General features: G+C 43.1%; 1 protein-coding gene across 11 annotated transcripts in view; it reads left to right on the top strand.

The window, feature by feature from the left end:
- LOC109899683 (collagen alpha-1(XIII) chain-like) overlaps positions 1-21,464 on the top strand; it is a 109,192-nt gene that overhangs the window by 41,518 nt on the left and 46,210 nt on the right. For 10 of the 11 annotated variants that reach the window (XM_031835797.1, XM_031835788.1, XM_031835794.1 and 7 more), the window contains exons 3-6: positions 11,387-11,394; positions 14,909-14,935; positions 17,728-17,763; positions 19,403-19,429. In XM_031835797.1, the coding sequence (XP_031691657.1) occupies positions 11,387-11,394; positions 14,909-14,935; positions 17,728-17,763; positions 19,403-19,429 (98 nt within the window). The remainder of the gene's footprint in view (positions 1-11,386; positions 11,395-14,908; positions 14,936-17,727; positions 17,764-19,402; positions 19,430-21,464) is intronic. The other variant, XM_031835793.1, reaches the window with a different exon arrangement.

The raw sequence follows: 21,464 nt of genomic DNA on the forward strand, positions 1-21,464 counted from the left end.
CATGACAGAGGCCCGTGGACTTGTGAAGGTTATTTAACAGCTACAGTAGGGCCCTCTAGGGTTACAGTGGGAGCATCCTTGAGAAGGCGTTGAGGAGGCTTATCCGGAGTTTGCTGGTAAAAACTCCTGAAACCCAGCACGCATTTGCTCTGTGGATTTTCCCATTTTCCCGCGATCCCTCCCAGTTGTATAGTGAGTTGAAGTCTAATTCCTTTAGCGTTTGTCAGATCTGGCAGGTTTTAATACATTCTTCCTCCTTTTAATCTTCGATTTATTCGTGAGATGAACTGCAGACCAGTAGATGTGGTGTTTTGAAAAGGTTGAATGTTGGAGACCAGCTGCCCTCTACCTCTCCATTGGCATTCCTGTCTGTTCAAAGGCCTCCTTGTCTGGCAGTGAAGCCAAATAGTTTTTTCCCCCTGTGTCTCTTTTGTGTGCTGTTAATTCATGGCCTTAAAGTCCAACAACAGTTACATCCGTACAAAAGCGAACCATGCCAGCCTGAATGAAACTTGCAATTTGAACGCACACCCACTGCCAAAGGGATAGTTCGGGATTTTGACAATGAGGCCCTTTATCTACTTCCCCATAGTTTGATAAACTCGTGGATAACTCGTGGATAATATTTGCATGCAGTTTGACGGAAGTTGCTAACTAAAGCCATTGAGAACTAAGGTTAGCTCAATGACTGGAAGTCTACACCTAGCTGTTCCTGTAGACTTCCAGTCATTGCTCGAACACTAGTTAGCACTGGCTCGTAAAATGACCTCTAACTTCCTTCATACTGGACACAGATACATAAAAATTGGATCCACGACATCATCTGTCTCTTGTGAAGTATATGAAGGGCCTTGTTCCCTCCCGTGTGGCGCAGCAGTTTCATCACAGTGCTTGAGGCATCACTACAGTTCCGGGTCCGATCCCAGGCTGTGTCACAGCCGGCCGTGACTGGGAGACCCATGAAGCGGCGCACAATTGGCCCAGCGTCGTCTGGTTTAGGGGAGGGTTTGGCTGGCTGGAATTTCCTTGTCCCATTGTGCTCTAGCAACTCCTTGTGGCGGTCCAGGTGGCTGCAAGTTGACTTCGGTTGGCAGTTTCCTCCGACACATTGGTGCAGCTGGCTTCCGGGTTAAGCGAGCAGTGTGTCAAGAAGCAGTGCGGCTTGGCAGGGTCATGTTTCGGAGGATGCATGGCCCTCAACCTTCGCCTCTTCCGAGTCCGTAAGGGAGTTACATCGATGGGACAAGACTGTAACTAGCAATTGGATATCACATAATTGGGGAGAAAAAGGGGTAAAAGTATAAACAATTATATGGACTTGGTGTTTTACCAAATAGGACTATCTTCTGTATACCACCCCTACCTTGTCACAACACAGCTGATTGGCTCTATTCGCATTAAGAAGGAAAGAAATTCCACAAATTAACTTTTAACAAGACACACCTGTTAATTGTAATGCATTCCAGGTGACTGCCTCATGAAGCTGGTTGAGAGAATGACAAGAGTGTGCAAAGTTATTAACAAGGTGGCTACTTTGAAGAATCTAAAATATATTCTGATTTTTTTAACACTTTTGGTTACTACATGACTCCATCTGTGTTATTTCATAGTTTTGATGTCTTCACTATAATTCTACAATGTAGAAATTTGTACAAATAAAGAAGAACCCTTGAGTAGGCGTGTCCATACCTTTGACTGGTACTATAGATAAACACACAAAAAAAGGCCTCATTGCCAAAATTATCCCTTTAAAAAAAGAACAACCTTCCTTTAACTAGGAAAGTCAGTTAAGAACAAATTCTTATTTTCAATGACGGCCTAACTGCCTTGTCCAGGGGCAGAACAACAGATTTTTACCTTGTCAGCTTGGGGATTCGATCTTGTAACCTTGTGGTTACTAGGCCAATGCTCTAACCGCTAGGCTACCTACCACCCCAAGTTAATGAAAGAGGAGACAGGGTGACCCCTAATTAACCCTATTAGTCCCACGACTCCAGCAAAAATTTGCTTTTCATTTATATCTGACTTTAATTTATCTTCATATATTTCCTCACAGTGAAATCTTTTACCAAAACAATTTAACAAACAGTTGCATTAATTCGTTTTATTGACAAATGTGGATTAAAATGTCATGTCCGCCAAAGCAGAAACCTGATAAAAATGAATTTATGTCAATGCGGTAAGTACAGAAATTGTTGCTCTGTGGGAAAATAATATCCAACTAGTTAGTGACTGTGAGGAGTTTGGAATTTGTGAATTTGTGACAGCAACTATGTCAGATTATTACAGTATTATAGACACTATGTCATGGGATTTCCTATGAATTTCTATGTAGAAAAAACCCTTACCTTCAAATCAAATTTGTATTTGTCACATGTGCCGAATATAATAGGTGTAGACCTTACTGTGAAATGCTTACTTACAATGCTTACTTACCCAACAATGCAGAATTTTTTTTTAAGTAAGAAAATAATGCTAAAAAGAAAACAGAAACTAGGCTATATACAGGGGGTTACTGTCAATGTGCGGGCGTACAGGTTAGTCAAGGTAATTGAGGTAATATGTACGTAGGGGTAATGTGACTATGCATAGATAGCAAACAGCGAGTAACAGCAGCGTATAAAAGGGGGTCAATGCAAATAGTCTGCGTAGCCATTTGATTAACTGTTCAGCAGTCTTATGGCTTGGGGGTAGAAGCTGTTAAGGAACTATTTGGACCTGGACTTGGCTCTCCGTGTACCGCTTGCCGTGCGGTAGCAGAGAGAACAGTCTATGACTAGGGTGGCTGGAGTCTTTGATCCTTTTTAGGGCCTTCCTCTGACACCGCCTGGTATAGAGGTCCTGTAAGCAGGAAGCTTGGCCCCAGTGATATACTGGGTGGTACTCACTACCCTCTGTAGCGCCTTGTGGTCAGATGCCGAACAGTTACCATACCAAGTGGTGATGCAACTAGTCAGGATGCTCTCGATGGTGCAGCTGTAGCACATTTTGAGGATCTAATGACCCATGCCAAATCTTTTCAGTCTCCTGGGGGGGAATAGGTGTTGCCGTGCCCTCTTCACAACTTTTTTTGGTCTGTTTGGACCATGATAGTTTGTTAGTAATAACGACTCTTGTGTAGCTTGTGAGCATCATTGAGCAAAACAAATAGTTTGTAACTCAAACTATTTCGGACTCAACAGACATTCTTGTAAAAAAGACCCGGCCCCGGGCCACTTTGGGATCCACCCGTGTTTCACAAACTCTGCTCTATGTATAAAAGGATTTAGAAGTCCTAAATCACCCTAGCTTTACAGTGGCACTCAATGGGTTAAAACCAACGCTCAGTTCCAAAGGCCTGACAGTGACAATGATTATGTGAATTAGCAATTAAGGAAAATGTAACCTAGTATCCTGCAGCACTGCTGTTTAACCTAATTCTCGAATGATATAGTTTAAACTGTATGTTTCAAATGCTCTGGGTAACGTTTTCGTTACATGGGAACACCAACATTACTGCTGCTCCTTATAATGTACAGCAGCCTACATTTATAGTATTTTTTTATCACTAGACATGCAAACTCATTAATATACTGCATGTACGCGCTTAAAAGGGTACAGCTAACTGAGGGTGTTCAAATAGATTCTGCTCCAAAACCTGTCATTGGGACTGGATTCCACCGGAGACACAATTCAATTGTTGCCGTTTCACATCCATGATTTAAATAGAGGAACATATGTCAGTTGCTAAAAACAAAGGGAGATTTATGCACCCCTCCATTAAACCACTTACTGCAAAGGAGTGGAAGAGGAAGCCTTTCTTCTGCCCAGTCTGGAGGGCTGTTCAACTTTTAAATGTGTGCCTCTCCCTCCCGAGAGCAATTTGGGAGAATAATGGTAAAGTCAGGTTAATGGTGGCTTTTCTGGCACAACCACAATAGCGTCTTTGTGGTGATCTGCTGTAAGAGGCACTGCGTAATTATTTAATCTCAGGGCTTAGTGACGTTCTGTGGTCCAACAGTTGTTTGGAAAAATATTTCAGTCTCAACCCATTTTCTCTCTTTCAGACATTCCAGGAATGGTACAAGAAGAAACAGAATGGGATCGGGTTGTGAAAGACTGAACAGAGATGTTTTATTTGTGTGCAGAAAGTGAAAGGCAGGTCCTCTGATTGGTGTTACCCAGCATTGATAGCCTGCAACATAAAGTAATGCTTATTACATTGATGATGAACTTACACGGCATTTAATGATTTTCTCCTGATCTGGTATTGCAGTGTGTTTACATTTATCTGTTCAATGTGGTCACTTCCCTCTGCACATGGCCTCTGAAGCTATTACAGTATGTAAACCATGGAAGGAGACAGTCGAGGGCATTTAAACCGTGTACAGCATGTGGTGCCCCCACTCCCCCTTAGTTTATTGGCTCTTTACCTAAAGCTCTTTTCCCATGGCCTCCACATCCCATGGTAACTAACTAATGGAACCAGAGTTTGTCATGCATCGACACCCATCTCTTCAACCATGAACAAGCTTATCCAAGCTAAATGACACATAGACAATATGTCTGGATGTGTATGTTTTGTGTTCCATTGAAATGTATACACAAAATTCTGCTTTTGTTTGACGACCAAAGCAATTTCACTCGTGGGGTTTAACGGTTGCCTCTCAGCGGTAGTAGAGAACATCTTTTCATGAACGTTGGCCTCCCCTTTTTTCACTGTGACGTTTTCTCATATCATGACATCAGAGGCACATGAGCCCCCCCCAAAAATCATTAGCGCCTTTAAAACTATGAGTCATGTTTAACAAGGCAACAACTCTACAAGGGCTCCTTGTGAACTGGCCTGTGAACTGTCACCTTTGGGTACACTGAGAGGATCAGGGAACCTCTGCATTGGATCTCTGTGGTTAGCATAGGCTCCCTCTGGCTTGCTGTCTACTGTTCTAGACATGCTGTCTTTTCACAAGGACTCTCCCCAGGACCAGTTGAAATGAGCAGAGGAAGGGGTGTGTGATGAACTGCTGATTTGTCTAGACGTGACATTTTTGTGGAGCGCTGGGAACCTGATAGGGCCGTTGTTAATCTTTATTGGTTCCCTGTGGACGGCAGAGGTGCAGGGAGAGGCCTATCCCATTCTTTCAAAGAACTAATCTCCCTCGCCTTTTGGACCAGTCATATAGTCATATTTTTATTTGGTTATGATTTTTCCAGATTTCAATAAGAAGAGGAGGTTTTTCTCTCAGTAGCTAGGTTTTCATCCAATTGGTGACAGATTTCCATACAAATATTCTAAAATCAAATGTTGTTTTTTGCGTGAAAGAAAAACTGGGCATGATGAAGTAGTGCACATAAAAATTACTTTTGCGATTAAATTTCCATGTACCAAATAAAAATTACAAGTAAATGGGTTTTATCACATTTTCAACTCTACAGATCCTTATGTCACAAAACATGTTTTGTTATATAATGAATGTGCCCACTCTGGTCTTTGCACGTGCGATGTAGCCAAAAGCTCTCAGATACAGTGTGGGTAGTTTATCTACATGATGAGAATCCTATATTAAACAAAAGAGCAAGATTATTTGTCAAACAGCCAATCATAAAGCCATTTCCGTCGCATAACACATTTTACAGACTCAAAAAGATCCCACCTTGTCTAATGTATTTTGTTTTGTCGACATTTAAAAAGTTTACCGACGATTTAGCTGTTTCCATTAGGACTGTTGTGACATTTTTTAGCCAACATGTACTTTACTCACGTGAAAAGGTTGGATGGAGACCTGGTTAATGACAGTAAATCCCGCCCTATGCTTGAACAACTGCAACTAAAAATCCTTTATGTGCAAAAGGAAATTGTCAGAGAGCAAAATCAATTGACTGTTATTGCAAAGTATTTGTTTGCCCTCAAAAATCATGATTTAAAAAATAAAAAATACGTTTCGTAGTATGAGCATTATAGCTCTATGCGATTTATGCCCTTTAGTGCTTGTGGTAGATCAAGTTATGTTGATAATTAAAATAGCATCATTAAATTATCACTTGGCGGTGGCACAGACCCTGTTGTACTATTGGCTATTGAAAGTAGTGCCCCCTATTGGCTCTCCATCACCACTACCGGCAACAACCTGTCCCATGCGATCTTCAATACAAATGCCAACCAACCATCCTCAACGCTGCTTTTAGATGCTGGCTTTACGTATCTCAACAGCAGGAAGAGAACCAAGCGTGTTCTATTTCAGCACTAGCGCCGCTGCATTCCATTCAATAGCATGGCTCCAGACTTAACCACATCACAAAGCAGACCTTTTGAACGCTGCAAGGTTGTCAACCTAAAAATGTCCAATGAGAGTGACCCCTGGGTTCTGGCTCTATCTTGCACAAGGCTAGAACAGGCAGTGTTCTTACTGTTCTGGCACAGCACACTGTAGCATTTTCCATTTAACCCTGTGGTTTCCCCTGTCTGGTCTAGTGTATTGGGAACTCTCCACTACCCTTACAGTACATTTCACATTTGTGCCGGCCACTAGTGTGTGTTTACAAGGGGAATTGGAGAAGCATGGAATGCAGGAGATTGGCTCAGGAAGAGGGGGTTGGGAGGGTATTTTCAGCACTGGAATTCCATAGGTTATTCCTGGATCTATATCGCAGGACACAGATCGTCTTAAGATGGTAACCCACCTGCCGATAAGGCCTCAGATCCAGTGTACTCAACCGACTCGAAAGGTCATGTGAACTTAGCATCAAGCCAAGGAAATGAGAGCCTTTTTGAAGTTTTGAGTTAGTGTGGATGGTTATTAAAAAAAAGGCAGGATAATGTGCTCAATTTACTGTTCATATACAAAAAAAAGTTTGGGTTATTGGTGTTGTATGAGGAGGTTATGCTGAAACTATCATTGTGCGGAAAACAATCTTTGCATCTGTTGTGGAGTTCAAGACAGACATACACTAAATGGCCCAATTGTATGTGAACACCCCTTCAAAATAGTGACCTCACAAGCTCACAGAACAGGCCCGAGTGCTGAAAAAAAATGTGTCTGTCCTCGGTTGCTGTACTCACTACCGAGTTCCAAACTGCGTCTGGAAGCAATGTCAGCACAATAACTGTTCGTCAGTAGTTTCATGAAATGGGCTTCCATGGCCGAGCAGCTGCGCACAAGCATAAGATCACCATGCGCAATGCCAAGCGTCGGCTGGAGTGGTGTAAATCCCGCTGCAATTGGATTCTGGAGCAGTGGAAACGCGTTCTCTGGAGTGATGAATCACACTTCACCATTTGGAAGTCCGATGGACAAATCTGGGTTTGGTGGATGCCAGGAGAACGCTACCTGTCCGAATGCATAGTACCATTGTAAAGTTTGGTGGAGAAGGAATAATAGTTTGGGGCTGTTTTTCATGGTTCGGGCTAGGCCCCTTAGTTATATTGAATGGAAATCTTAACGTTACAGCATAGAATGACATTATAGACGCTTCTGTGCTTCCAACTTTGCGGTAACAGTTTGGAGAAGGCCCATTCCTGTTTCACCGTGCCCCTGTGCACAAACTGAGGTCCATACAGAAATGTCAAGACCGGTGGAAAGCCTTCCCAGAAGAGTGAAGGCTATCAGAGCAGCAAAGGAGGGACCAACTCCATATTAATGCTATGATTTTGTAACGAGATGTTCCACATACTTTTAACCACGTAGTTTAACTATCGCTCAAACTTAAGCTCAGTGTTGGGTAGATGCTTGCACTCTGAATTATTATCAGTGGTGAGGGGGGGGGGGGGGGGGGACACGCCCAAGAGTTTGCATGTGTAGCAGGCAACATTATACCTCCATTTCCGACTGTCACCAGCTCAGGTCCTTACATAAGAAGGACAACAGGTGTCAGTGGTACTTGGACAGCATTCTGTCCGACTGAGGAGGAGCTCGGCGTTTGGCATGCTCGATATAAATGCGTCAAAACAACTTCCTATTTTATGTGTGTCTGTATACATGCTGAGTGTGTCGCCTTTTCCCCTTAGAGTGTAAAGCTTTGGCTTCATGGCCCTTGCATTGTACAACTGGAGTGTTGTGGGCGCCATCACATGAGCTATTTTTGCAACGCCATGCCTCCCAACGTGCCTTTGGACCAAGGTTGTCTATAGATGTCCCAGAGCGGCCTGCTGGCCTAGCCAACAGGATGTGATGGTGAGCCCAGAATGCTGTTGGAATCTGAGTCCATGCTTGCTTCCCCGTGCTTACGTGCAAGGGGTTTAGGCTTTCGCTTCTGGAGCTGCTCACCCCCACAAGAATTATTGGAGCACCCCAAAATGTTTGCTCCGCCCATCATTGACTCAGCCTGCGCTGGGTGGGCGTGTTTTGGCGAGCACCCCGTCTCTTAGCGCTGTACATGAGCTTGCAACCCAATGCTTAGTTTCTGGCTTTTTTTTTTTGAATTATACATTTTTGGGCTGCATATTGAAGGCTCGCCAGGACTTCCACACATAGCTCAGCACAGTTTCTCTAGTTTCTAGTTTCATAAGCTGCCAATATCCCTTTCCAGGACATTCAGAGCTGCAAATACACAGTCAGCACAGATCTAGAATGACTGTGCAATATGTGAAGATGTTGGCTTGGTACGAGTAGGCCCAGCCTGGGTAAAGGGATATTGCTGAAGTGGGTGTGGAGTGCAACTAACTGCTGGTTGTTTTTCAACCAGGGCCTCCTGGGTCGAGGGGAAAGAGAGGTCACAATGGGGATCCAGGTAGGTTTACTGTACTGTACCTGCCCTCCACTCTGCATTAGACTGTAGGCCTGTAATGGAACAGGTCAAGAAACATCATAAACCTAATACATTCAATGGAATCAGTCATCTCCTGTTATATGGCAACTCTGACAATGACCTTATTTGAGAAAGCAATTTAATATGTGTGTGGGTGTTTTTTGTAGTTGTAGGTATTGAGTTGTTTTTTTAGGAATTGAGTTTAGTGGGGGGGGGGTTCTCAGAATTTAGTTTAATGTTTTTTGGGGGGGGAATTGAGTTTAGTGTTTTGATTCTGTATATTGTGATGAAGTAAAATGTATCTGAAAGGAACACATTCACCGCCCATTCTGGTTGGAACCAGACATCTCCTTTGGGTTTGACCCACTCAGGTTTGACATTTGCTTATACTATAGTCTTTACTATAGGGTCGAGTCCAAAATAGCGCCTTCCCAGTAAGGAGAAGCTTAGGAAAAATGCTAGAAATGGCTAGAAAAACATAAAAATAAAAATAATGCAACCCTCAAAAGGCAAGGTTTTGTCTTTCCTGATTGCATCATCTGTTTTTCCTGGATGTTATTGCTCATGTCAGAATGATCACAGGTCTGTAGGAGTGTCCTGACAGTCTCCCTCTGTCCGTTTGGAGAGTAATTACTTTCAGGGCTGGTTCTCTAATGTCTATGACAGCTTCTTGCAGTATAATAAGGATGTATTAAGAGTGACCTTCAGACTCTGTCCTCCTTCATTACGGTGTGGCTCCATGGGGTTCTAGGTGTCCTGAGCCCACAGGTTTTTTACTCCTCCTCACTGAGCAGACTACTTGTCCAGCTACAGACCATTTAACAGAGAAACCATCATGTGCTTGCTTCCATTCCCATTTTTCACATTGTTTTTAATGCGAACAGTCTGGAAAACCCGTATGATCCATTTTTTCTCTCTCCAGTTCCACTGCTTGGCTTGATTGTTAATGGGAACATTCCCCCCGGAACAAATTGTCCTGACAGCCGTCTTTTTTTTACTCACAGAGTCCTAAACTAGGACCAGACAAAATAAGCCATTGAGAAGCTAATGCCGGTGATTTGATGTGACGTTAAGGGAAGTGATTTGTCATCAGTCATTTTCCTCACTGTCCTGTGATTGATGGGATGCCATCTTGTGTGACCCTACCTTGTTTGACCCGGTCTTGATTTTGGCGGTAATTGATTCTGTCTGGTGACTGAGGTCTTTCTGATGATCCCTCTAAAAGGTCAGAGGAAGGCGTGGTCATAATGTCAGAAATATACCTGCTCCTACGCTTTGACTACTGCTGGAGTATTGCCTCTGCGCCTGCCTTGTGTTTCTGATGAGAGTTTTAAAGTTTTATGTGACCCATCGGGGTTGTCCTTTAAAGAACTTCAACTCTCAGTTGTTCTACTTATAGAAAGCATTGATTCCATTAGTATTTCATCACTTCTGGTATTGTGATTTGTAATACCGCTCATGGAGTCCAACGTAGGAGTGAAATAAAATGCTAATTCGGGGAATCATTTTTGAAGAACCAGTTCCCAGGATTCAGTAAGCATGCTGAGAAGAGATACACCATTGAAAGTGCTTCTTGTTCCAGGAGAAGACTTCATCTGGTTCCTGGAAAACTGCCTGTAATGTCACGTCGGTGTGGATGTCTCTCCACAATGGAAAAAGTAAATGCAATAAGTAGTGCATTCATCTCAGCTGGGTGTGGAGGAAGCTTTTGAGGAGCGACACCAGTTTGGCGTTGGGCTCAGTCTCATGCTACAGGCGGTGTAGTGTCATCTGGCATCTCCCTGGCCCAAGTTTCCCTCTCTCCATCCCTGTTCTCATCAATCCAGAAATTGTTAGGCAGACTATTTCCAACACTACCAGGGAGGGGAAATGTCTCAAGGCCAGGAAGGATTGTCTCATTGGAGGGCTGAGGGAGAGTCCGGCTCCCAAAATGAGTATGCACCAAAATTCTTGATGTGACGCACAAAAAATATGACCTGCCTATATATGCTCAGCGTATCCACAAGTTGTCTCAAGAGTGCTGATCTAGGATCAGTTTGACCTCTTAGGTCATAATAAACAAGATTTTTACGGACCGATCCTAGATCAGCACTCCCACTCCGAGACGCTTTGTGAATACGGGCCCAGTAGTCCCTTCTGTGTCTCTGAAGGTGGTTGGGGACAAAAACAAAGAGCATGAGTGAGGCAGAAGCTGTCCCGCTGGGCACAGACGTCAATTCAACGGCTATTCCACCTTGGTTCTGTGTAATTTCATTGAAATGATGTGGAAACAATGTTGATTCAACCAGTGTGTGCCCGGGTGGGGTGGGTCATGATGGTTTGGAAGAACTCCCCTTACCACTGGACTAATAAAGTCTTCTATACTTTCACAGAGCCGATTTGTGCTTTGTCGATGGAAGTGGTGAAAAACCTCTTCTCCTAACTAAACTGAGATGTTTTGAGTCATGATTTTACTGTTCTATAACTCAAATGCAGGAAGGTTGTCGAGGTGACTCATTGTACCGGTACAGAACAAATCCAAAGCAGACCAACACCACTGAACTGAAGAACACTTGAAAAACTTTCCATCTCACATTGTCCTAACTCAATTTCTGTCATTACCTGATCAATGTTTTTCTATACTGAATGACTAATTTAATCTTTCTCTCTCTCTCTTTTGCAGGACCTCCTGTAAGTAGAGCTGATACCTTGTGTGACCATGCAGAGAGTGGTAAAGTGACTGTGTTTTTGTGTTTGGGAGTGTTTTTTGTGTGTGCAATGGGTATATGTAAGTCCTTAAAGGTACAGTGATATCTCTTGTTTGATAGCACCTAATCTTGCCTAAATGCACCCTTTTGGTGCTGCCGTGGGGTGTGTTTGCCATATCATTGAGCATATCAAGGCAATTTGTTAAACGTGGTCATTATAGTCGCTGTTACTTGCGTTGTTTGCGGGGGTGGGAAAACTGTGGATATTCGTCAGTTAGTCAGTTACCCTTATTCAAATGTACATTTTAAGTGAGTCTCCATTTAGTGCTACAGCACATTAATTACAGCTGCCATCAGCTGCTAAGCATTTTAGTGGTTCAGCTCAGGGAAATATCAAGTGGTCTTGACATTATGAATAGTACATTTACACAGGGGTGTGAATGTTATTATGCCTTCAACTTAAAGTCACTCCTTGGAAAATATGAATCATAGGACCACTGAGGAGTGTTTTAAAGGTACTTGCAAAGTCAGGAGACCAGGCGTGTTTTCCACTCAATCGTGTCTCTATTTGACAAGTAAGAAGCTTTAGGATGTCTGAGAGCACGTCTTCCCTGTCTCCCTTGTATCCTGCCAATGCTCAGGGACCCTTAGCCATGTCAGCTTTAGCCTAGTGTCTCTCGGCTTACCTGCTGGTCTTAGCCCAGGTCCTGTGGGAGGGCAGGATGCATGGAACATCTTGGGCATGGGGCTAAAATTGGGCGTAGCTGCGACAGCTGCATCCTGGTGCTGAGAGGGGGAGGAAGGTTGATGGGCCATAGCAGTGATTGATTGGTCAGCAGCAACCAAGCAGGGATGGATAGCCAGACCAGGGCCAGGGATAGCCAGAGACAGAAAGGCAGGCCTGGGAGGAGTGGGCTCTGTGGGTTTCCCGGAAAAACACTCACACCTGGGCGGCTGCTTTGCACACTTGATGAAAAGTTAATGGCTGATTTCCAGTCAAGTCAAAAGTAATGACTTAATTATGAAATTGTTAGCTATTACACGAGGATGAAGTTGATAGCTATTTCTTATGATAAAAATAGATGCGCGTTTCACAGGGTAGGTATTCCTGTCACTTCTGCTTTCATTACGTCAACAAAGGAAGGAAACCTTCCAAATTATTTAGTGGAGGTTTGAGTTGTGGTTGGAATCCTTTTGGAAGTTAAGTGCCATTATGTGGCACTGTGGTGTAAAACCTCTCCACTTGAAATGCATTAGCTATTCATACTAGAAGCACTCAGCTATACAGTAGAGACACAATAGCGCTACCACACAGGTCTCCATGAACCTGCAAGTGAACTTTCATATAAGGAATAGCACTGGAAGTAATTGATCAAGTTACGTTTTAAATCACTGCTTATATATGAAAAGGGTATTTTAAGACATAAATAAATCGCCAGCACATTTTCTTCATCCAGGTCAAGGATTAATTGAGAATCTCTCTCACTGTGACTAAATGCCAGTGTTTGTTTTCAGTAGTAAGAGGGAGCAATATGGAGCTTCCTCCTGTGTTTGATGAATCGCCTCAGCTTTTCTTAACACGCTGGTCCAGACGATCTGTATAAATACTCTTAGCCTCTATTTACATTGGGATATTAAAAGCTAACGCAATTACCCCATGTGATTGCAACTGTAAAATGACATGAAATTGGTGCTTTCCTGTTCCCCCCGAAACCGAGGGCTTTGGTCCTTTTAAAAATATAATGCTCCATCATTCATCATAGGTCATATCACAGGCGCTTGGCCTCGTGCATTTAACACACTCTAAAACAATCAGCGTTGATGGGAAACTCCTTCAGACTCAAATGAAACTGAACAGCATGAGAGCTCTCCATCGCTCCACCGTTCTTAAGCTCAGATTCAGCGCTGCTCAACACACGCAGTTGACATGCTATAAGTGTACATTGGTCTCCCCTTTTTGTGGCCTTTTTTGTCTGCCTTTTGGTTAAATTACAATCAGCTCAGATCTACAGTAAAACAAACCACTCTCCCACACCTCCACCCTTACTACTAAAGGTACAGGCGGGCCCCAGGGGCCACGGAAACCCCAAGGGGGGGGGACCTCTCATTCGTCTACCAGCACTCGGCCCAAATAGGAGCCACATGTGCCTGGCGTAATTCCAATGAGGGGTTCCTTTCGGAGTTAGGGCCCCTGACCCCTGCAGACAGCCCCCAGAGGCCCTGTAGCAGGCAGGCAAGCAGTCAGGCACCCATGTGCAGTATGTTCTCACTCAGCACCTGGCCTTGCACCTCACCCCAGCACTGCCCCAGACCTCCAGGGCCATGCAAGGTGCTCCACAGAAGCGCTGATCATTATGCTTCCTAACAGCAGCAGCAGCTTGATTCACTCCCCTGAGCTTGAACATCTATAAAATCTAGCTTCACTTAAGTAGATCAAATAGAATTATGATATGAGATGGGGGAGTGTGTTAACATCTCTTCCCTTTAGGATTGTTGATGGACTGTTGATGCAAGATTCATGACTTCCCGGCCAATAGTCGCCCACGCGCTCAGTATAGGGAGAGGACACAACCATTACTCTCGTTGGCTTTTCAGGGGAGATTAGAGTCAGAATGTCAGTCTGTAAGCTATATAACTCCTCCATAGACATAACATACTCCTCTGTGGACAAACAATGGCCAGTGACTTTGGGAAATGTCAAGGGTTCCTCTTCCCGTTTAACCAGTCGTTACCGCGGTGTCCTTTACTGATACAGCACGGATAAAAGAGACGTTGATTTCTGTTCCCTGAGCTCACCGAAAACAAAACACTCAGTGTTGGAGGAAAGGTTCCTTTCTCCTTGAACATGGCAATATTGAACACTGTATCGGACATCCTCATGGCTTTGTTGGTTGGTGAAAGGCGCTAAGCCCGCCCCCAAAACATTTCATTCAACTTAGTTAGCCACCAGCTGCATAAAGAGCTTTACGTAGATGAATCCATGGCATGCCTTCTCACAAGACCTACCTTTCGCATGTATTTACAGATTGATTGAAACAAATGGATGTCATTGGATGTTCTTTAATGTTGATGAGAATCTACCGTATACTACAGATAATTCATAACTTAAACAGCTGTGGTATATGATTGATCCTCGACTTAAAGAAGCATGCTATCGTCTCTTTCATGTCAATGAGGTCTATCAGACCAAATGAAATGATGTCATGTTTTATTCGTTTTTTCTTTTGTTGTGGAATGCGGCCTTTGTTTTCTTTTGTGTCTGCCTGTTATCACTGAACCTGACAGAATACAATGAGCACAGAAAACAACTTTTTGACATACAGTATTGGATACAATCCAAATACTCTGCAATGAGACAGTTCAATAATGACATAATACTGTCGATAACGCTCCAAAAACCATTTTATTCTGGCCTGGCTCAGTGTGATGTGAACTCTCTTTGTAATAATGTCACGTTCACTTTTTATGTTGTACCCATTTCTCTCACCCCTTTTCAGGGTCCGCCCGGACGATCAGGCTTTCCGGTAACTGTCTTTTAACTTCTGTCGGTCTGTGTGTTTTGAGATCTCTCTGATCTCTCTACTGAGAAGTTGTTTTTGTCCCACAATTTCTTTCCCCCTAATCAACGAATGATCATTGGGAAAAAAATGCATAGTTGGACAATCAACCAATGAGTGAACATGTTATTATGACAGCTTCTCAGCTGAGATACCTCAGAGATATCTCCTTAACAGAGAGACTGAGTGCATTATGTGCATACTTATACATTCCTCTTGTGTGATTGTAATGCCTTTCTAGACAAACGGTGCAGCCATTCAATAGGATGTACAGCAGTCTTTACTAATACATTTAGATTGGACATATCATTTGCATTGAAAAGGTCATGCCCCGTTTCATGAAAGAGTCCATTAGGAACCCAATTTTATAAGAATGAGAGACCTCCACCTAGTGTCCCAGACACAAGTGCAGTGGTTTTGTTATCACCTCAGGCCCTCTTTTGCCTAGCTCTTTGCTTTACTGTGTCCCTGTCAGCTTCCTGGTTACCCAGCTCTAACATGACTAACTCCCAACCAGTCAAATCCACATGGTCTCCATCATAGCATGGCAACAGGAGGCTGTCTTAGAGCTGACCTTTGACCCCAGCTGCCAGTTCTAACCTGTGAACCCCCCTCAGTCCTGTCAGGCTCACTGGTGAAACAGGCCCATAAAACAGTTTGAAGTGGAAGAGAAGGGAGATTAGCGGACAGGTTTTGTCAAAGTACGGACATGATAAGTTCCAGGATTTTTGATTAATGACACTGTCAAAGAACTGGACATTTTATCACAAGTGCTCTCCTCTCTTCTTGGAAAGGATGTGGTTTTGGAGGGGGAACTTGTCTGCATATAAATCAGTAATGCCTCCCCTTTTTCCATAGAGTGTGGTATATCAGATGTGAGTTTTGAACAAAAGAGCAAAACCACCTCGCGTGATGTTGGAACTCTATACGGTCCTGTCACGCTAACACTTCACTATTTTCTACTCTCTACTTCAAGCCTGCTATATATTCATTTCACAATTTCTCCATGCAGCTTCCACTAACTCATTCCCATTGATTCATTATTCTACAATGACAACCGTCACGTAATTATCACATTACGCCACAAACTCTTAAGATGAGTGTTGACTATCATAATACTTTTAAGCCTCCTTCAGTCATGCCTCATCTAAAGTAATCCGCTGGTCTGAGTGTGTGTATACTGAAGCAGCAGCCGTGCAAGCGGTGGTGAGTGGAGCCGGTCCGTGGAGTGAGAGTGTGCTGGGCTCGAGCCTATAGTCCAGCTGAGTCTCATTACTCCTGTTAATACACTTGTAAATCCTCCTGCAGGGGTGTGTGTGTGTGTGTCCGTGCGTCAGTGCACGGACATGCATCCATGCATGTTTGTTAAGTGGGGGGGGTGGGGGGGGGGGGTCAGCAGTGTGGTCAGGGACCAGTGATTTCAAGACTGCCGCAGTCCCAGCAACTCTAAATCCCAGGCTGAGAGTGACAGGTGGGAGGGGGTCAGAGGGGACAGGGGGTGGGGAGGGGGGTGGGGTGGAAGTGGTCACCTAAACTCTTGTCTTTTTTAGGGCAACGGACTTCAACAATAGAAGGAAAACACAGTGGGGAATAGAGTGGGGAGTGATCCGATTTCTGTCTGAGATCTCTCGGAATGCTGCCTAGTACAATAACAGACTTGGCTCTGTGCGGGATAAAGTTTAGAGAGCCAGCTGTTCATGTGATGCTCGGGAATCAACAGTTTGAGCGAAAGCTGCATTATGTGACCTAGGAAATTACTCGTTCTGCTCCTTATAAAGGCATAATACTGAATATAGGGAAATGTTGAGCAGGTATGATATTGCGAGCCCTGCCTTACGCCATGAAATCCCTAGAGACCTGATAATGATGTTCCAGCATGGGAGTCATTGTTTTTAATCACAGGAAGATTTGAAATAGCTGCCGTTCTACAAACAGCTGTAGCAGTTTGTTTTATTAACAATCTTTTCTTTCTTTTTGTTATGGGGCAACTATTTCTCTTTATTTTCTTAAAAATAGCCGTCACCTGTGGGACTCGCTAAAAGATAGTCAGCTTTATATTGATGACCACCCATGTTGGGTTAGTACTTAGGTCCATACTATATTGAGGGGGGGTGGAGAGAGAGTGGAAGTCCAACCCAGGCCTCTCCACCCAACATCCCTCACAGATTCAGGTATCCAGCACATGTTGTTTTCGCTGTGCGTTGTAACTACTTATGGGGCTGGCCCCAAGCTGGTCAGCTGGCAAACCTCATCTCTGACAAGCATCTGATGTTTAAGTGATTAAGGGAAAGTATACACAGTATATTTAGTGAGTTCTGACATAATGTTTCCCTTTTATGAAACATTTGTTTCAAATCCTCTCTGATGACGCTTGTCTTCTGACCACCGTTGGTTCACTGCTTCACTGACTTATTCCAATGTCTGGCATACAGTAGCTAACCATGAGGAAACCTACAGGTTTGAGCATGCCTGAATCAAAATAGCTCAACCTACCAGAATGTTTGTGAATAGTTCCAAAGCTATACAGTGGCTTAACTTTACCACAGTTGATCTCTAAGGCCTGACTGTCTGCCATCAATTTAAACGCACACATGGTCTGTGTTTGCTGAGAAGAGCATAATAGGACATTTTGATGGCATGATAGGATGAAAGCTATAGCTCACGATTGGCAAAGTTAACCTGCAGGCTGTGATTGTCGTAGTTCTAGAAGATATCATCCTTGTTTACCTCTTTCCTCTTGACTTTGCGTTGCTTATTAGGGTGACAAAGGAACAATGGGAATTCCTGGAAGAATGGTGAGTGACATGACAATGTGCAACCGAGTAATGTGTAGAAACAGTCCAAGGGACATTGACCAAATAGAGGACACTTGAGTAATGTCTTTAAACTTGTAAAGAAAAGACTGAAGAGAAAGGGCACCAAAGGTCAGGCCATAGCCAGATAAAGGTTCTTCTGAAATGTTCTGACATTTCTGACATTCTTTATTAATCAATATGTTGTTTTGTATATGCATGTGTAATTATTATAAGGTTTCAAATTGCCCATTGCAGATTGCAACCTTTGGTGCCCGTTCATCAATTATTAAAACTGACGTATCGCAGAGTATCAAGATATATGAGAATTGGGTTGGGTATATTTTGACATAGCTAAAGATGTGTAGTTGTACTGTAACTTGACATGTTTGCATAATGCCGAGAATTCAACTTCACAAACAAGGCTCTTTTGTGCGGTCATGGCATTCATAACCGCTCATATCACCTAATATTTGCACTTATAGTGTGTGGACATGGCCTGCATTTAAAAGCGTCACGTCATGCTTATGACTGCTTCGAAAGTCATTTAACAAACATTGTATCATGTTAATGGAGCTGATCTTGTTAGCTGCGTACAAACATGCCAAATCACTGAAATGTCATACTCAAATATCTCAAAAGTCACAGATCAGAAAATGCTCTATTGTTGTGTAATGTATCATCCAATATTCCATTACTCCCCCTCCCCTTCCCACTCTCTCTCAAACTTGTAGCTTTCAATTCATTCATTCATTTATTAGAACATAATGATGTTGCTATAAAAGCCAATCATTTTCGTATCTATTTTTTTGTATTAGAAACACAGTTTCCCCATATTTCATATCTGTTACGTTTTTTGGCTTGATACATATTCACATGTTTTTATTATTCCGCGTGTAAACAATTTTTTGAGGTTTTTGGAATGTGAAATTGCCAAGAGACATTCACACATTTTTTTTTATTTTAAAGACGAGGAAAACAGTTTGCACTGACAAGTGAAGGCTCTCCCCCATTTTGCGTGCAGACTTTTTGTTTTCTCATTTATTTTGATTTGTTTATTTTAGCTCATTTCAAGGCAATCTTAAACCGCGACATATGGATAACGGTACCTCGGCTCTCTCTGTTTTGCTGAGTCGTCGTACCAGAGGTGAATTGTCACAAATACGACTCCTGTTTGTGGCCTGAAAATTCTTGCTTTAAAAACACTCCCTCTCCAACGTGGGTCTTTCTGCAGCATCGCTCCAGCTGTGAAGCCCATGCAGAGCACTTAATATTTCACACAGTGTAGAGGAGTTAAGCTACTATGTGGTCCTCAAGTACCTCCTCAAAGGAAGTCCTATTTTTCTGTCTTATCCCACGCTCCCAGCTCACTGCCTCTCCCTTTCCTTCAGTCACTACTACTTCTGTGAGAAAAGTACGTCTCGACACTAGACAGCTCCCCGTGGCCCTAGACTTCAGCCCAGCCAAGCCCAGCCTCCTCTCCCCATCCCTCCCTTCCCCTCCCCGCCCCTCCCCTTGACCACTTCTGAGGCTGATGCATGCCCCGTGTCTCTCTGTGCCTGTCTAACCCCGGTTCCTCTCCCTCTCTGTCTCTCTCCTCCTTCACACTTTGCATGCGACTGTGTCTGCTGTGACTGACCAGGGGATAAAAGGATACGCAGGGGAGAAGGTAAGTGTATAGGGACATCAGTAGGAACAGCCAACCTCCAAAGCCTGCAGGAGAGAAGGCAGGGAGAGAGGCTTCAACAGGCTTAGTGGTGATGGTGGTGGTTAGAAGCACACACTTGTTCACTGTACAGTAGTGTATGGAGGTAATAGTTGATTTATTTCAAGGGCCCTGGGTGTTAGGGTCACATTCTGAAAACCATTTCCCACCCTGGTTGGATTACCTGTGTTTTTTCACTCAATGAAACAGAGTAGCAAATAATTGTCACATAAGAGTCTCAGAGTTCTAATTTAAAGAGCAATTGCCCCTGAAAGGCCATTTTCAAAATGAGAAGTAGTTTGTCTGGCATCGATATGAGTCAGAAACATTTTATTCTAGTGTCAAAATTGTGTGTAAATAGCATAATTTTGGTCATAAAGTAATTATCGTCCCAAACAGAGATTTGTGAGGTGATAGGGGGGAAAAGAAGGTTATGGAACAGTTTTCCTTGGGTTAGGTTTATTTAAATCTTGCCTAGATGCGCCCAGCTAGATGCTCCCATAATGCCCATGGTCAATTTCACATTCTATAAATAACCCTACGGGGCTAGTTAGGGACTATCAGTAAAATACACAATGTACATGAGAAAATATTTTAAAATGTCAATAGCTCCTAATTTCAACGACTTGAAAACCACATACAAATATTAAAAGCATTTAATGAGCAGTGGCGATTTAGCAAAATTGTGGGATGCATGTCAGCAAAGCCACTACACAACACTAAACAATACATTATTTGCACTATAACGGTGACCAACGGTGCCCACAAACTGTAAGGGCCTACATAAAGCTGTACCAACAGCAGAGCTTTCCTTTCAGCATCATGGAGTGAATCCTTACCACCGCTACACCTGGCTATCAGCGGAGCCTTGTCTGGCAGCAAAACAGTTCACTCAGCCTCATTTACTGCCTTTTAGAAAAACATAGCTGATATGGCTGACTTGCTTAAACAGATGTGGTTTCTGCTGATAAGTGAGATGTACAAACTATGGCATAAGGCACTGAGGAGCAGATAAGAGGCAATCCTTAATTTTTATTTTATTTTTTATAATATTGGATGATAATATTTCTCTAAAACAAGCTATAGGCTACATGTGCACCTCCAAGTCAGAACAGTAGTCTAAGTTATGAGGGGGAAAGGGACCAAATTATTAGGGTGAGGCACATGGGCTACTAACAGCTTACTACACAACATACACTTAGTATTACTTTCTTAGCTACAGTATACATATCTCCCTGGCATATTACATTTATGCAGCAGCAAATAATACATTTTTGGACTCACCATTGTTGTGGTGCTGTGCTCACTTGAACAGGAAGATTGCATGGTGGTCATCAAACTTTGTCATCAAAGTCTGGCATTTTATAGATTTATGTTGCTTTCAAGACAACTGGGAACTCAGGGGAAAAAAACAAGGTTGAATCATTACGTCAGCGATCTTCAGGTCGGAGCTCTAGAAAAAGGGCAGAATTCCCGACTTGTAATTCCGAGTTGGATGACTGTTCAAAAGTTATTTTCCCAGTTGGAGCTCGTTTTATTGAAAGTCTGACATTTCCCAGTTCCGAGTTTCCAGTTGTTTTGAAAGCGGCAGAAGTCATGCCGGATTGACAGCATGGCCAATGTATTCAACCTTTTCTGGCCCATGGTGTTGAATGTTTATCCTTTTAAGCTTGGAAAGAGACCCTTAAACCCAGACTTGGACCACACACCCACTCCACTGAATAGCAGGCTAGCGATTGCTTTGCAACACTTGTAGTTAGCCACTGATTCCTTCTAAACCACTCATTGTTGAATTTGCAATTTCCAACTTGTTGTGTAATGTTTATGTCCAATGGCCGATGAGCACTGATACGTTTTATCTATAATTTCTCTTCATATGACAAGGATTGAAAGGATTTGCCAGTAGATTGTCGAGTTGATTCATGACGATGACTACTTGTCTAGCTTTCTAGCTAAGATTTTGAAAGTATGATGTTGTTGTCAGTCCAATCAAAGCTAC

This window comes from Oncorhynchus kisutch, linkage group LG11, assembly GCF_002021735.2.
Source record: "Oncorhynchus kisutch isolate 150728-3 linkage group LG11, Okis_V2, whole genome shotgun sequence".
NCBI lineage: Eukaryota > Metazoa > Chordata > Actinopteri > Salmoniformes > Salmonidae > Oncorhynchus > Oncorhynchus kisutch.